The sequence below is a fragment of the Venturia canescens genome, chromosome 5 (assembly GCF_019457755.1).
Source record: "Venturia canescens isolate UGA chromosome 5, ASM1945775v1, whole genome shotgun sequence".
In the NCBI taxonomy this organism is placed as follows: Eukaryota; Metazoa; Arthropoda; class Insecta; order Hymenoptera; family Ichneumonidae; genus Venturia; species Venturia canescens.
This window is the reverse complement of record NC_057425.1, coordinates 306,193-322,840: the sequence shown is the minus strand read 5'-3', so window position 1 is coordinate 322,840 and position 16,648 is coordinate 306,193. Positions and strand designations below refer to the sequence as shown.

The following is a 16,648-nucleotide window of genomic DNA, read 5'->3' as shown; positions in this document are numbered from 1 at the left end:
TTTTCTACGACGATTGTGAGAAAGGAAAATTATAAAAGATGTCAAATAAAAATAGTCGCGTCTGTGTCAACGGGTTGATCGTCGATCAGCTGATATTCTCATTGAAGGTGAAACATAAACAACGGTGTTTGACTGCAAGCGACATATATATATATGTATATGTATGAGACGTCGATATTTCTCTCTTCCTCTCTCTCTCTTTGTTACTATAGCATCCGTTCGTTCTTTCATATGCCCGCGTTAAACGCGCGATCTTACCTTGCTTGAAAACTTCGCTTCCTTGTCTACTGAGGGGCCGCGCAAACGCTTCTTCGGATGCTAAAATCAAGAAAAAAAAAAAAATGAAATGAAATGCACGAATGCTGAGAGAGAGAAAAAAATTCGTATTAATGCATTATTCCCCCTCTATTCCATAATCGATCAACTATCGAGAGTTTTGCCCGAATGAGAAAAAATGTATAAATCGAAAAATATGTCGAAAGAATGTTTGTATTTTGAAAATTTCAAGAGATGGTAAAAAGAAGTCGGGTACGAATACGAGAGGTGAAAAGTAATCTGTATTCGCATGCTAACCTTGGGCAGAGGTGCTGGGAGTTGGTTCGGGTTCCCGTTTGACCCTGGTGATGAGTGGATCAGGTGGATCGGTTCCGTTCTCGGTTGGTTCGACCGAGTCTTTTCTGGATGAAGCTGAGGTTGGTGTCGAAGTGGCGTTAGGATGATTATTGGTGCCGGTTGGTGTTGTACAATTGGGGTTGTTGGTAGTGTTGGTAATATTGGCTCCGCCGCTGGCGCTTGTCTCGCTCTGAAAGTCTATGCCCATTTTCATTTCCATCATTTCGGGTGAGCCCTGAACGAGGTCGGAGCAGCTTTGTAAATCTTGAGCGAGGGATGAAGTTTCGCCGATCGGTGTGTCCGAAGAGCCGCTCAATTTTCTCGGTCTGCCGCGTTTCCTCTTTGGAGCCGTAAGCGCCGAGCCTAACAGGGGATGACTCGACATATGATGAAACCTCTTTTGTGGCAAATGATGATGTTGATGAATGCCAGGCCCGCTCTGATTTATCCGATGTAAATTTGGCGGTTGTTGAGACGTACCACCGGACGAATTCGGATTGCTCAGTAGGGAGGACGTTATTGTCGGCAAATCACACTTTTCCTCGTTCACCTCTGTCAAGCCTTTTATCCTTAACGACTCTGCTACTCTCAGGAAAGCGGTCAGCCTGTCCTGATCGACCGATACCTCGCCGCGATACATGAAATCCAACAGGCTTCGCATATCGACGTAAGGCACATCCTTCAGTATGACTATCGGATGCTTGTCGGGATGACCGGTAAAAAGAGCCTTTATAATGGGAAAAGAAAAATAAATACGCAGCCACGCACGCGTACACATGCGCAAATTCAAATTGGAGCGTTTCATAATAATTACGTTTTAACGTTAACGCACCTGAAAATAGGGACTGCAGGCCGAAAGAACCATCTTGTGTGCCCTGAGTAATTGTCCCTCGACCGCAAGCGTAACATCGACGAAGGCCTCGTCGTGGAGCAATTGATCGAACACGGATAACAAATTACTCTGATGGTTGTTCCAGCGGAGACAAAATCTCTGCGACGCCATCGCTTCGCTTCTCAGATCCGCCAGGTTACCGTTTATATCAGCTAACATCAGACCAACGATAATTCACTGCTTCTGGTTGCTTGCCGTTGATTCCGCTCTTTCGCGTTATCGACGGCTTTTCTCTGATTACTTCTACCTGAAACTGGCCCTCTTGATGCTTTCGTCATTGACCGAGCTTTTCTTTCCGTACTTGATCACCGTGATCTGAAACAACTGAACAAACGAAAAGATTCTTTTTATTTACATTACTTTCCATTACATTATATTACAGAGTGAAATAGCTCATGATCATGCTCGTAGTTGTGAAATCTATTGAAATGATATATTTAAATCATCGACAAAATGACGAAAGTGATGAAAATAATCTTGTCGGGAGTCGGCGGGCGGCATCATTTCGCGTCGTACATGTACGAACGAAGTAGTAGAGTTCCCTTGCCGGCAAATAGCCTTGGAATAGTAATACAACGATTAAAGCGAGGCGTACGACAGGTAGGCGGAGAGGGAGATACCGTGGGCGATTAATCGAGGAAAGAACATTAGCAGCAGAATTATTGTTCCTTATAAATTACGATATATATATATATATATATATATATATATAAGAGAGGGTGGGACGGCATGGAGGGCTGGAGCAGCCAAATTTCCAGCACATGTTATTAATAATGAGAGCATATTACATATGCGGCAATTGTTTTCTCTTATCCATAATAGACTCGTGTCTGTTTGTACGTATGATAAATATATATATATATATATATATGAAAACGCGAGGATTATTCTCGTAGGTGTTATTATATTTGTACGGTGGTGGCGGTGGCGGTGGCGGATGATGATCACACGGGAGAACGCGCGTGTAGCCAACGCACGCTTGGCTCTTTGTACACGGATCGCGCAGCACTTCTTGAGATACGCGTTAAGTAAAACGGCTCTGCTGAGAGAATATGAGAGATGTGTGGAAATCGTTACGAGACACACGTACAAAAGTATGCCACGTGAGCAGCCGAGTCCTTTTTTTATATCGTTTACTCATATTGTATATATTACGCGTCTGATTATATATTTTATTATGGATAGATCTGTTTTCTGTATATGATGCGCGCGTCGTTGTAGCAAAGTTAAGACATTCGATTACTCAATAGATAGTATACGTGACTGGAGGATCAAAAAAATGCGAATCTAACGCGCAGTTTTTTCACTCCTTCGCGATGTCTCGCTTTAACTTAACGGGGGAGGGGGAAATCATAACCAGTTGAAAACGAGAATATAAATGGAAACTTGTTTTTATTGCACGTGCGGAGAAAAAATGAAGGGAAAAGTTGTAACTTTCGGGAGCACGCGCAGCAGTATAAAGAGATCCAGGAAGGATGGCCCCGCTGCTCCTGTATAATCGTCAATCAGGTCTAATTTATACATTATAGGGATTGGAAAATGCGGAACGGCCCTTATGAAAATATATTTGAGAGTGTTTTACAAAGTAAAAGGGAAGCCAGACGGGAGCCAGACATCCTCGAATGAACCAGACAGACGAGTCGTTTTTTCTGTCTCGCACTTGCTGCTTCATGTTTTTCACCCTCCGTTTTTTTTTCCTCAGTATGGCGCGCTGCCGTTAAGCTCGTGAAAAAAGCCAGGTGAATGCGAAAACGAGGGTTTGTATTTGCGTGGGTGCGCGCAGAGCGAAAGCCTCGACAAAGGCTCACGACGGAGGGGGCGGAGGGCTGATGGGAGAGAGAAAAAAAAAAAAGTAGAGGGTGGTGGAAAAACGAGGGGAATTCCTTCTCTTTGAAGCAAACCTTTTCCACTTTTGATTTTCTACCTTTCTGGAAAAGGATTTCTCGTCTCGCATTTTTTTTTTCAGCCCCGTGGCTCCGAACAGCTAGCTTTTCATCAACCCTCTCTTCTCCCAATCGGCGAATTTCCGCGTTCCCTCTCTCTCTCTCTCTCTCTCTCTCTCTCTTTCATGCCTCGGAAATCAATAGCATTTTCTACGCATCCGAATCGATAATCCCTGCGACAACTGCCTCAATTTTGGAATCTCTCAAGTTTTGCATCAAACGAAATGAAAATATAACTTTCAAAGGAAATGAAAATATTTCTGAAGAGGTGCGCCCACCGGCGAGGAAACAGCGGCAGCTCGGTGTGGCACGATATAACAACCTCGACCTTGAACGCGACCTCGTTAATTCCAACGTGAGGAAGCTCGATCGTTTCGCAGTTAACGGTGCGAACCCTCGAACCTCTGTAAATACGTAACATGTGTGTGTATGTGCGCGCTAATATATAGTATACGTAATTCTTTCTCTTTCTCTTTCTTTTCTCTCGATCTACCTCTTCCTTATTCGTTGAAAATCGCGATTGCGCAATTTGCAGAGCAGCGCGCTCTTTGCAAAGGACGAATTATGATCGATCATCGATAACATCGAGGTCAAATGAATCAACAAAGGAAAAAAAAAAAAAAAAACGAAAATGACGATTCAACGAAAATTCAACCGCGTGGCAAAGTATCTTTGGAATATCTGTGGAGAAACTGGGAAAAATGCTACTTTCGAAATGTTTCAAGGGACTATTTGAATGAGTTTGGAAGCCTCGATATAGAAACGCGTACGTGACTCCGGGTTTCGAAATTCCTCTTTTTCCCGTTCGAAGGAGGCTCTACCCGCTTCCCAGCTTCACCCGGAGGGACGAAGATATCAAGAAAGCGAGAATGTTGTTTATATGGATTTGTACACGTTCATGTATCGAGTTGGGAAGGAACGAAAAAAGCGAGGCGAAGCCAAGATGCGGAGCCTTTTCTTGCGAGTTATAACGGTGCTTCGGTCCGAATGGGAGTCCGGAATGCAACGCAATCTACACAACATACACACACATTTATCTATACATATGAAAATACGAACTAGTAGCTTCGAAAATAATCATTAAATTTTTGTCATTAGAACAGGTATTATCGTCAAACCGTATCTCAGTTTGTCTTGCGAAAATTTCAAATCAATTTAGCGCTTTCGTTAAGGCGAGACATCGGTAAAGTTCGGATAATTGTAATTCCCGTTACTTTTGGATTTGTAATTGTTTCATAGCCGGATTGAAACGAGGAATAAATAAAAATTAGCGGTCGCATGAAACTCGGACTCGAGCCCGAGTATATCCCTCTCTTTTTTTTACGTGGCACAGAGATAAAAGATGGAGGCGAGCGCTCGATCATGCGGTGACTCGGTGGTTGGTTATGGCTTGGTATAAACCAGTGGATCGCGTTGGGCAACCGGTAATGGAGGGCTCACGGTTAACGGTTAATCGCCGAGACCCCATGGCCGAACTGGAACGCAACGCGGACTCTCTCTTCCCCGCCTGCTTCTCTCCTATGCTCTCATGCACGCTCCCTTAAATCTTACAGGTGGCCGTAGCGCGAGACGTATTCGAGGTCGTCGTCGTCGTTGACTCTGATAATGCCGTTAAAAAAAAAAAAAAAATAAATAAAAAAAAAAAAAAAACACCTTTCGTCATTTTGAACTTGAAACGCGCTATTCCTTATATTTCATTGATTCATTATGAGATTGAATAAGAGGTATTCAGCACGGAATTAAGAACAATTTCGATCTTCAATCGCGTCGCATTTTCATCCAAATTTTTCTCTTATTTTTTCATAATTATTATACAATTGATCATTGTCATTGTCAAGCTTCGTAATTATATAAATTAATGATTTATTTAATTGAAAGGTGCGCGTAAATAACCACCAATTTTATCTTTACAGAGTACAGTCCTCGATAGCATTTACTCGAAAAATAGAAGAAGAAGAAGAAGAAGAAGAAAAAAGAGTAACTCATTGCGCGAATCGTGAGCTAACAAAATCTCGGTATGTAAAACAGGATAAGCAAGAGAAGAGAGGAAAGAGAGAACTACTCCACCTAGAGGTTGTCCTCGAGAAGAGCAAGGCGAGCGCGCGTCAGCGTAACACGTAACATACCAACAGCACCACACCCCTTGTCGCGCTATCATCGTTAGGCGAGCGCGCGCGATCGTGCAAAAATACCGACGAGACGACTCGTCACGCGCAGTTACAAATCTATAAATCTTTTTATTTGGTTTTCTTTTCTTCCGAACCTCAGGATTCTCTTGTTTCTTACAAAAAGCGCGACGCTTACGTACTTTAGGATCCTTAGGGACGAAGCGATGTTGAATAATAATAATAATAATAATAATAATAATAAATGATTAAGGACGCGAGCTCGAATGCTTCGGTAGGTAGTAGGGGGGTAAAAAATGGGTTGTAGAGAATGAGGATAGGTGGTGGAACGAGGCGCAGGAGAGGAGCAGGAGGATAGTGCCCCGCGGTGGGAAAAAATAGAACTATAGAAGACAAACGAGTGAAGCGCGAGGGGTAAAAGGCAAGAGCGGAGTCGAGTCACATGTAAGTAAGCTGGGCGATTGTGTTGCGAAGCGGTGTACGAATGCGTGGCACCGCGCGCTCGCATAATCCGTGTGTTCGCGTATCCCGAGATAATGAACAAACAACACAACTCGACGCACACTCTCACGGCCACAACGCATTGCGTAATCGTCATTGCCAGTGCTGTTCTTTTACTCGTGTTTTTTTTTCTCTCTCTCTCTCTCTCTTTTTCACTTTTATTGCTCCTACGAGCTAGCTATAGGGTATGGAATTGGCGGTAGCGGCCGTAGCGGCGAGATCCCGAGTCGATTCGTACGTAATATACGTGGGCGCGCGTACGTGGCACGTATACGCAGCACACCCACAAATGTGTTACAACAGCGAACAGCGAGGCGAAGGAAAAAGCAACAAAGCGCAGTAGCGGAGACGCGTAGTTCGTATACCAACCGCTAGAGCAGGGAGAAGCGCCCGAGTCACGTGACTCGTTGCAAAGTCGTCAATTAAGAGTTTCACCCCATTGCCCGCGAGATGTCGCCCTGTTACTGGTGCACGCAGGACCCGCGCCTCACCGTGAGAAGTGGGAGGAGAAAAAAAAAAAAAAAGTGGGGCGTGTAACTAAACGCGGAGGGTTTGGAGCTGCGAGCGAGAAAAGGACCAAAGTCGAAAAGCAAATGTGAACGAATGTTCCAGAGAGATCGAGTCGCCGGTCGCCTCTCTCCCTTTTTTATAATCTTTGGTTTATCCTCCGAGCTACGAGTCCGATTCTCGCATACGTTTCCATCCGGTCCCGGACCTCAGCGGGACCACGACAAGACGAAAAATTGAAAACATATTTCTCAGGCCCTTTCGACCTTCAACGCCTACGAGTCCGGAGACAAGATAATACGCTAAATTCCTTGCTGCTGCTGCTGCTGCTGCTGCTGCTGCTGCTGCTGCTGCTGCTGCTGCTGCTGCTGCTGCTCTTGACTCGGCGATCAGCTGCGTTTCGAAAATAATTTGAAATAAAACTAACAAGGAAATATAGGAAATGAAAGAATCGACGAGGGATCTTTCAGCCTGAGCACAGGCCGAGAAAAATGTTTGAGAGTCCGGAGGTCAGGGCTTTCGGTACGGATATGTACGAGGGTGAAAATAAATATGGACCGCCGTTGAGGAGAGGCGTCTGTTGCGTTAGGGAGAATGAGAGGGTGCGCGCGCGCGTCGAGGGTTTCGGGACTGCGGTGCTGGTAGACAACGATGAGGGAATTGGGGACGTCGGTTGATTAGGGCCGCCAGCCGATTTTCCTTTGCTGCCGGATGAGGGTTGAGTCAGGTCGTCGGCGTCGTACCGAGGGGGTTGGCACAACAACAACACGCACGAGAATGAGAATGCACAAATAACGAGCGAGCGAGACTTGTGAGAATATTTCAAGCTTTTCTTTCCCCGTAAAACGTTGAGGAGAGACGGCGCAGGCGGTTTGGAAGCCGTTTAGTAACGACTATTGCCCGAACGTTTATAAATTGAAGTAATTTTTATCTACTATACGCACTTAAATGGACGAGCGGTTTATGAAATAAAATTGTTTTTCTCTGTGCACCGGCCGGGATTCGAAGGATTTTTCTTTCGGACTACCCTTTTTTGCCTCGACCTCTTATTCTCTTACGCGTTTTTATATATATAGAGATGGGCGAGCGCGGGTGCGGGTGCGGGTGCGCGGAGCACGGAACGAGGTCGAAGCCAAGCGAGTGCACGAAGCGAGCGCGACTTCTCAGAGCGAATACGAATCGAGCTCAAACTCCTCCCTCGTCCTCGATACGGAAGATACACATTATAAATGGGATTTGTTATAAAACAACCGCGAGCAGGCAGGAGTCGACGAACGAAAAATAATTTTCTATTGAAAATCATCGCGTGTATTATATAATCAAGCATTTCGAATCCTTTCGATTCTACCAACAAACAGGAAACACATCCAAGTAGAACAATAAACAAGATACTCGCAGCCTAAGAGGAGATACTCGTAGAAATGTGAAAATTATTGAATTTATCTCGAAGCAAATTACGCGGGAGCATAAAATTTCGCCTTTGTATAATAATTGCCAGTTGACTCCTGGAAAGGCCTCAAAACAGAACTCGCGACTCGCAAATTTAAACTCGGAAAAATACAGAAAACCTTTTCGGAGGAAATTCAATGGGGGTTACGAGACTCGTTCGCCGCATTATTGCTTCGTCGGGAGTCGAGTATAACGATTAATAACTCGTTAGTACGAAATCCAAATGGAAGAAGCACAGTACAATTCAGAGTTGAATAGCAAACTTGAGTTTGCATTATTTTGAACATTAACCTGGGACATCCTGCACAAAGTAGACAGGATATTATTGATGAGATGTATATAGAACGATGATGCGCGTGTGTTTATAAAGAGGCAAAAGCAGCTTTCGTTGAAGTGGAAACTATTTCTGCCCTCTCCCTCGTGGTGGTGGTGATGATGATGGTGGCGGTGGTGGCGGCTCCACCAATATCTACATTTTCTTCGCGGCTGGTGTTGGTACCCGCCGCCGCCGCCGCCGCCGCCGCCGCCGCCGCCGCCGCCGCTCTATAAATATGTGTACGTTCCTGTTGAGTTTTATCCCCCGCGCGGTGCCTCTCACTGGGGGAGTGCCAGGATGTGCTTGGAACGATCTCGCGTCACACGGAGACCGTCCGTAGAGTGGGAGGAAACGAGGATAGAGACAAAAAGAGCGAGAGAGCGACGAATATATACTCTACTAAGCTGCTCTACCCGTCGCTACGTCTCCCATACATATAAAACGAGAGGCATGCACGCATACGTTTGCGTGCGATGTAATTCTCTCCATCTCCCCCCTATGTAACACGTCATACATATATATCTATTAGCGACGTATACGAGGGGAGATGTATCTCGCCCAACGCATTCTCCGCTCGAAACCGCAATTTCCACATTTTTTTTAAATTATTTTTCCAACCACGAGTGGGTAATATCACGAATTCGAATGATGAACGAATTCGAATAGGACGATCGGAGAGCCGAGGAATCGCAACGCTCTCGGGAAAGAATGAAAATTTCTTGCAAAGCAAAAGAAAAAGGATAATTTTATTTTTTTTTTTTTGCCTTCTGGTCTATCGTACAGCGGAGCACAACGGCGCAAACTAGCAGCGGTACAAGCACCACCGGTGCAATGGTAATACGGGAGTGAGCCTCGCGCGCGAGCGCGTGTCCCACATTTTAGAACCTTCGTAGGAGCCGAGAGTACGAGGAGAGCTTCGGGCCGGGGCTCGTGCTAGTATACGAAACGCCGACTCGTCGACGCGATGAGAAGAGCGAACGCGCACTAGCACCGTCAAACCCGATATATACGTAGTATACGAGATACGCACAAATTACAGACGAGAGTAGAGTGCCACGCCATCATTGGGGCAGCCCCCTGGGGCTTGACTGCTTCATGTGCGTGCGTGCATTCTCGATTCTCCTACCACCACCTCTGTAATATATATTTATCTAAATACGTCCATTAAACTTTATGCCTGCGGCTCTCCGTGTCTTTATTCGTTACTATCCGGAAAAAACGCAACAATATTCAACGAATATTTTCATTTTACTGTATTTCATCATTGTATCGATATCCGGCCAACGCGTTTTTTAACTCCAATTCACATCGAATTTGGGTGCGTTCATATTTTTTTCACTACTCCCGGTTGTACTCATAGTTTTTGAGCGATTACGATTATTCACGGAAGCCGTTTCATTACGAATATACATAGACGGGATGCGAGCTTCGAGGTAAAGGGGGAAAAAAAAAAAAAAAAAAAAAAACACACAACGACCACGTGGCACAAATTCCTTATTATTTCATTCTCGACTACTATATACACACACACACGCACGCGCACACACTTTGATCCCGGATTCTCACGATGGGGAGGAACCCAAACGGAATATTGTGTGAACGAGTTTCATCACATAGTTTCATTACCTACAAGATTAAGGAACGACCTTGAATCTCATTTCGATGCAAGAGACTTACGCGCGACTGCTGATGCAGAAAGAAAAACAAAAACGAATCGGACGATTACGAATCAACTGTATCCCACTTTTTTCGACGCCCCATTCCCCTAATGTTTCACACGAAGCGATCATTTTGTCAGGGACTCGGTCATCTCACCACCGAGGACTCGAATTTTGGGAAACGGCGCAACATCCCACATGCACACGCGTGCATTGACGAATTTTATACGCGTATACGATTGAGACACGGAGGAAGAGACAAATCTCCATGAACAACGCATACACGACGCGTTTGGATGCACGCATACGCGCGCACACAGAGACCTATACACACGCGTGTATCGACAAAGCTGAGAGAGAAGTTTCGCGATCACGCACGTCGCCGCGACGAGTCAGCCACGGTCCCATTGGCCGAGTCTGGCCCCTCTCTTTCTCTTTCTGTTTCTGTCTCCTTCTCACACGCTTTCGCAACCCCTCCGCGTCTCTCAACCCGTTAAAAGAGTCCTCGCGGCACTTCGTCGTCTCTCACGACGTGAAGTCGACGGGTGCAACGCGATCAACGCATCCCGCCGTCCCCCGTCCTTATTCCCACTCACTCACTCACTCACTCACTCTCTCTCTCTCTCTCCCTTTCTTTCCGTCTTTCTCTTTCCCTCTCGAATGCGAACGAAGTAGAGCTGCACCCTCTCTCTCTCTCTCCTCCCCCAACGTCGCCACATGATCGCTCGTCACTGCTGAGAAAGAGAGAGAGAGAGAGAGAGGGGGAGAGAGACTATCGCACACTCGAGCAAGGCGCGCTTTGCCCGAGAGAGCTCTCTCGACCTCGGCGCACCCATTGGCGTGGCGAACACTGCATTTTTTTCCCCATTTATATTTATTGCATCGCCATTTTTTTTTTACAATTTATTTAAACAAAAAAATTTTTGTTCCATTTTTCAGACGAATTTTTTCGCGTCTCTCAGAGTTTTGTAGCTCCGCTTGCATCGCTTCCTCGAATAAGTATCTTCTATACAAAGTAAAAAACGGTTTCGCAACGAAAAGAAATGCAGGTAATATTTGGACGAGAAGGGTGAAAATGAGAGCTCGTTGAAGTTTTCACGAAATTGTTGAAAATCGATGTCGTCAAGGAGTGCACAAAAGAAAAGTTCAAATTTACAACTGAATAAAAAAAAAAAGCTATAGTAAATTGATATTGGCGAAAAACAGTAGCGACGTTGAAAAATTTCGAGTGTGTCCGTTTGGGTGGATTTTTTTCGGCACTCCGGTATCTCGCCTCCCCCTCGTAAACGAACGTCGAAAAAGTTGCCCTCGACCTTTAAGCCCATAGGCGTCGAGTAGTCCCTCGTCCCTCTTTTCCCCTCCATCTCCGGCCATTTTATTCTCAGTGTATACGTCACTACCATACTCCTTCGCGATTTCTTCGTCGGTTCGACGCATTAATGAATCGGAGAAAAAATGGAAGAAAAAAATGGGAGGAAAATAATGCATTTTTCGAGATATATTTAATTTTTTTAAACCCCTTTTTAGGTACGATTTCAACGTGTCCTACGATTCCGCATGCGATGCGCGGGTCAGGGGACAAAGTAGAGATAATATTGGACGCCCCGCGGCGAGACGATCCATACACGCGGCGTACAAGAAGCTTACTCGGGGTAAGCTCAGAAATGACTGCGCGAAAATTCCATATTTCTAAAAATATTGTCACGTGCGCCATTGTTATTTAATATCGTCGCATAGAACTCGCAACTCATTGCTCTTCCCCCGGTCCAACGGCTCAACGGCTCAACGGCTCAACGTCTGTTACGACACTCGAAGAAAAAATGTCCAAATAACGAGTATCCGCGCAACTTATGCGTACATTAACGCAATAATGATACAAACTGCAAATTCCGTGCGCGATCCACCGAAGCAATTCAATCCGCAAATGCAACGGGCATAACTGTGCTGTGCAGGTGTAACTGGGGCGCGAAGCTCGATACTCCGCGTCAACAAATATGTGCACGAATATGGGTGTGTGCGCGCGTGTGGTAGCGACGGGCGCGTCCGCCGCCCCCGTTTAATTTAAGGAATATACAATTCCAACGGCACAGAAAAACTGCAATTCCGATAAAAGCTTATTACAACAACTCGATGCTCGGGATTAATCCGGGAGTTTTTTCGCCGTTGCTGCTTCGAGCGTCAAGATATAGCCGAAAGAGTTTGCGGCATTCGTTGGAACGCGGAGGCGTTCGCCATCGAACTTGTAGCGTTTTCGTTGCGAACGTTTTGCCCTTCTCGCCGCCTCTCGCATCAGCGTCTCAGTTAAACTCCATTCGGTGACGAATACAAACGCGGATGATGAAAATGAGAGAAATGCAAATGAGACGAAAGTACGATAATCGCGGGGTTGAAGGGGGGGGGGGGGGGGGGGGGGGGAGAGAGAATGAATAATGGTCTTTGCCCATTGTTAAAAAGGTAACGGACCTGTTGATGCGCTCTCTGGAAGCTCCCATACGCGTAACAACGGAACAACGCATACAAAAATAGATAATAGCGTTGCAGGTGGATTATATAGAAAGAAAAGGTGCAGACGAAACCGATCCGAAAGTTGCTCGGGGGACGAGGTGCGAGCGAGGGGAATTCTCTCGCGCTCCTTGTTGCGGGAGCGAACCCCATAAAAAGGGGGAGGGGGTCCCCGCCGGGGCCCGTTGTTGAGAGCTGGGAATGAATTCCGTGCACCGGGGCACAACCGCTAAACGCACGCACACACAAACGTGCAATAGAGCTCCGGCGCGCTGCTGCTCGCTGCAGGTGCATGCATTCACGGAAACGCTCTTCTCGCTTGGTGGGACACCCCATTTTTTCTTCTCCTCGGAATGGCTTTTCCATTCCGATTTTCTTCTATAAGAGATTCCACCAAGTCGGCTTGAAATTTGCTTTTCAGAGAGTGAAAACGAGGGGCTAAAAAACGGATGCAATTATCGATGCTAATTTATCAGTACCTCGAACGATCCAGGTATATATCCTCGATGAGGAAATAAGAAAAGAAAAGGTTAACGACCCGTCCGTCATTACGACAAGATTCTAATAATGGAGGTTAAGGTTAAGTCTCGAAAGAAGAGCGTCATTAGCCGAGAGTATACTCGTGCACCGATGAGGGGGTTGATGCGGGGTCAAAAATAAATGCATAATGCGCGTGTATATTTGGGTAGAGAATAGTGGGAAGGGGTCAACGAGGAGGGAATGCTTTTCTCGATCGCGTCCCACGCTCTCGCAGCCCGCCCCCTTCCCTTCCATTATATCACCATTATGCTTATTATTCTTGTCATCGTCGTTGTTGTTATTATTATTATTATTATCATCATCATCATCATCGTTATCACCGCGATATCGAGAAGAAGCTCGTTTCATTCTCGAGCCTCTTGGTTCAAGGTCACATTGAAATTGATCGTATCTCCCAGTGTTCAAATTTTGGCCCAGCAAACGCGAACGATACTCGGAGACTCTAAACGTCTTTTCATCGCGAAAGCCGCCTTCTTACTCTACGGTAAGCACTTGTCATCGGGGACATCGCTCACTACCCACAGCATATGTATATTATAATGTATGCGGCGGGCTACTGCGGTTTGGGAAAGGAGAGAAGGTTCGATATATATATATATATATATATATATATGCGTGGTGGTAACGTTATTTAAATTTCGTAATACGCGGCAAGTCGCGCACACTCGTGTGTAATACATTTTTTTCGATTGATCGCGTCAAATTTGTGACGCGAAAAAAAGTCACAAGAACGCACGCGAACCGCGCGGTCCGACGAGACACCCCGTCCTCGGTCCGCCTCCTTTCTCGTCAAACAATTTTCGTCGAATTATAATTCCTCGCTGGGAGCTCGCAGCGGGGGAGAGGCAAATGGCGAGTGACCGTGAAAACTTGGAAATTCAACGGTCGATGCGTATAATACGGTATATAGGACGGACCGACGCTCGTGCGTACATCATCGAGTATTTTTTTTCGAATATCTTGTGCGAATATCTATGGGCGTCGTAGCTACAAAACAAATCTGAAGCGCGAGCAGAGCTTCGACAAATCGAAGCCAGACCGACGTGAGAGAGAGTATCGTTAGTCGGTTCGAGCGGCCCCGAGCTCTGACTCATCGAAACATGTTTTTGAGACGCACGAAGGTATACACAAGGAACGACTACGGAGGAACAATCCGGGCTTTTATCCGGGTTTTTTTCCATCACCCCAGAGTTCCTCGTTTCCAAGATTTCGAATCATCAATATTTGACAAGTCTCGTGTTAAATAATATAATGCGTTAATAAATCTATGATAAACACTGTTCTTTCCACTTATAGAATATTTATATGAGGACGTCGCTTTATATCGAGGATTCGTATCAGGAGCACGTGCGTTTTTATATTTCGAATAAAAATGTTGACGGCCACCGGGCACGCATAAAAATATTATCTCCGCATCATGCGTGTATTACAGGATTACATTCGATTCCGTGACAAAAAACGTTACGTTAGAATCACAAAAAAATTCACAGTCACGGAGTAGCGATGAATGTTTATACACGGACTCACCTGTTCGGAAGCAGGCAGAAAAATAAAGCTCCACGAATCAGTGTCGAAGAAACGCCACCGCGATATGCTTTTTCTCTTACGACATCGGAGATTGATTCCACGATAAATCGTGCGAAGAAAGATGACACCATTGTAACCAGCCGATAATCGTCGTCACACTCGCGAATAGAAACATTGAAAAAAAGAAAAAAAATAATAAAAGCGAGGAAAAACGCCGCGAAATGCACTGTATGATACGACGTCGCACGTGGTCCGCATAGAACCGAGGGTAATCAACGGCGGAGTTGATCCACGAGAACGTTACTCGGTCCGATAAGGGAGAAAATAAAAAATGAACAACTTTGAGATAAAAGGCGAGCAGGCGGGCGGGCGAGCGAGCGAGCGAGATCGTACTACATCGAAGAGAGAGCGCCGGGGAATTTACAAACAAGTTGAACCAAAAAAAACTCGAGTGTATATCATGTGGGGTGTGTTTAATGTACATATATACAATTTCCGTGTATACAATACATAATCGTATAACTCGTAACAAAAATATGTATATACATGATATATATATATAGAGAGAGAGAGAGAGAGGGAGATCGCCGAGAGCGGAGCGTACCGCACGGCACGAAGCGAAACAGCGTACTGACTGAAGTGAAAAAAGTACGGACGGGCAGACGGGGGAGGGGGACGGAACAGCTCGAAGCGCCGGCGACGATTCTCTCATGCGGATTCTCCGTAGGACAGGAGAGGGCGCTGGTGCGAGGCCGTTGCTCGAAGGGGTTTCATACGGAGGGACGTGTGGAACGTGGGGAGAATCGGTGGTGAGATGGCGCGACAGTGGCGCCCGTTGCGGCGACGCTGCCAACTCGAAAGAGGGCGCGCGGGTGCACAAATATATCCTCGGTGAATGGTTATGCGCGAGGGAGCGGCGTTCAGAGAAGAGAGGGAAGAAGCGAAACGAGCGGAGGTACAGAGAGACGGCCGATGGTGTGATAAAGCGCGAGGGAGAAAGACACCAAGCGCGAAACTGGACGAAGGAATAAATGCGCAGAAATATAAAAAAACAAATGCGAGTCTAACCACGGATGAACGAAGAATGGGCAAGGAGAGGGAGAGAAAAGGTGGTAACGAATGATGTGTTGCGGCGACACAGCGTGCGCAGCAGTTTTACGAACCAAACGTTTTGCTGCGTAACGTTAAAGATGATTCATGAAATTAAAAAATGCCTGAAAAATATATAGTGATATATATATAGTGATCATGGAAATTTGTTCAAATTTTGTCACATCCGTTTGAAAAATTTAACGAGTCGTAAAAATTAAACGCGCCGCGAATAAGATTTTCTTTCTCTGATCTCTCGATTCACAAGCCCCGTATTATGAAGAAATATAATCCACCATGGTCCGTCACCGGATTACGTGTGAACAAATGAAAAAATTAGGAGGGTAAACTCGTCGTATAGAATAAAAGCGGAAAAAAGCGTAATATAGAAGAGAAAAGACCGAGAGAGCCTGACTTTGAACCTTTGAACGACTAGTATAATTTAATGTTTTAATGTTGATTTGTTCGTTGAGGCGAGCAGGAAATAATATCTTGGGTCATCGGAGGCTTTCGAATATTCGCCCGGAGGAAAGTCTCTCGTTGGTCGTTGGTAAAGGATGGTAATATACACCACGAGGGTCATCCCAGCCCTGAGTTTTATATATCGTTACAGGAGTGAGCGAGAGAAAAGAAGAGGAGAGCGGTAGGAGCGAGAGGGAGGGGGAGGGGGAGGGGGTTGTGGCTTCTCGACGCCTATGGATGATCCGCAACGGCAGCGGCGGCACACCACCACACGGCAAAACGTCGCTGAGGCGGTAAGCGCGGCGCACGGTACTACAGCGTACGGACGACGATAGCTGTGATTGTGTGTATACTTTCCGTACGCACGCGACGAAGCTTACAGCACGAAGCGGTTCCGAATGGCCGAAAGGAGAGGGAGAAGCCTCGAGCGAGCTGGGGAGTACGGGGTAGAGTCTAGGGATGGCGCGGTGGGGGCGGCACGGAAAGGATAGAGGAAAAGCCCGAGCAGTGGGGCGACGAGCGGG

General features: G+C 46.0%; 1 protein-coding gene across 4 annotated transcripts in view; it reads right to left on the bottom strand.

Annotated features, from left to right (window-relative positions):
* Window positions 1-16,648, bottom strand: part of ttk (zinc finger and BTB domain-containing protein ttk) — a 43,967-nt gene that overhangs the window by 24,027 nt on the left and 3,292 nt on the right. For 3 of the 4 annotated variants that reach the window (XM_043420287.1, XM_043420286.1, XM_043420284.1), the window contains exons 2-4: window positions 1,445-1,828; window positions 574-1,339; window positions 259-318 (exon numbers count right to left, since the gene is read on the bottom strand). In XM_043420287.1, coding sequence (XP_043276222.1) covers window positions 259-318; window positions 574-1,339; window positions 1,445-1,663 — 1,045 coding nt within the window. In that variant the 5' untranslated portion in view covers window positions 1,664-1,828. Of the gene's footprint in view, window positions 1-258; window positions 319-573; window positions 1,340-1,444; window positions 1,829-14,573; window positions 15,190-16,648 lie in introns of those variants that run through there. The other variant, XM_043420285.1, reaches the window with a different exon arrangement.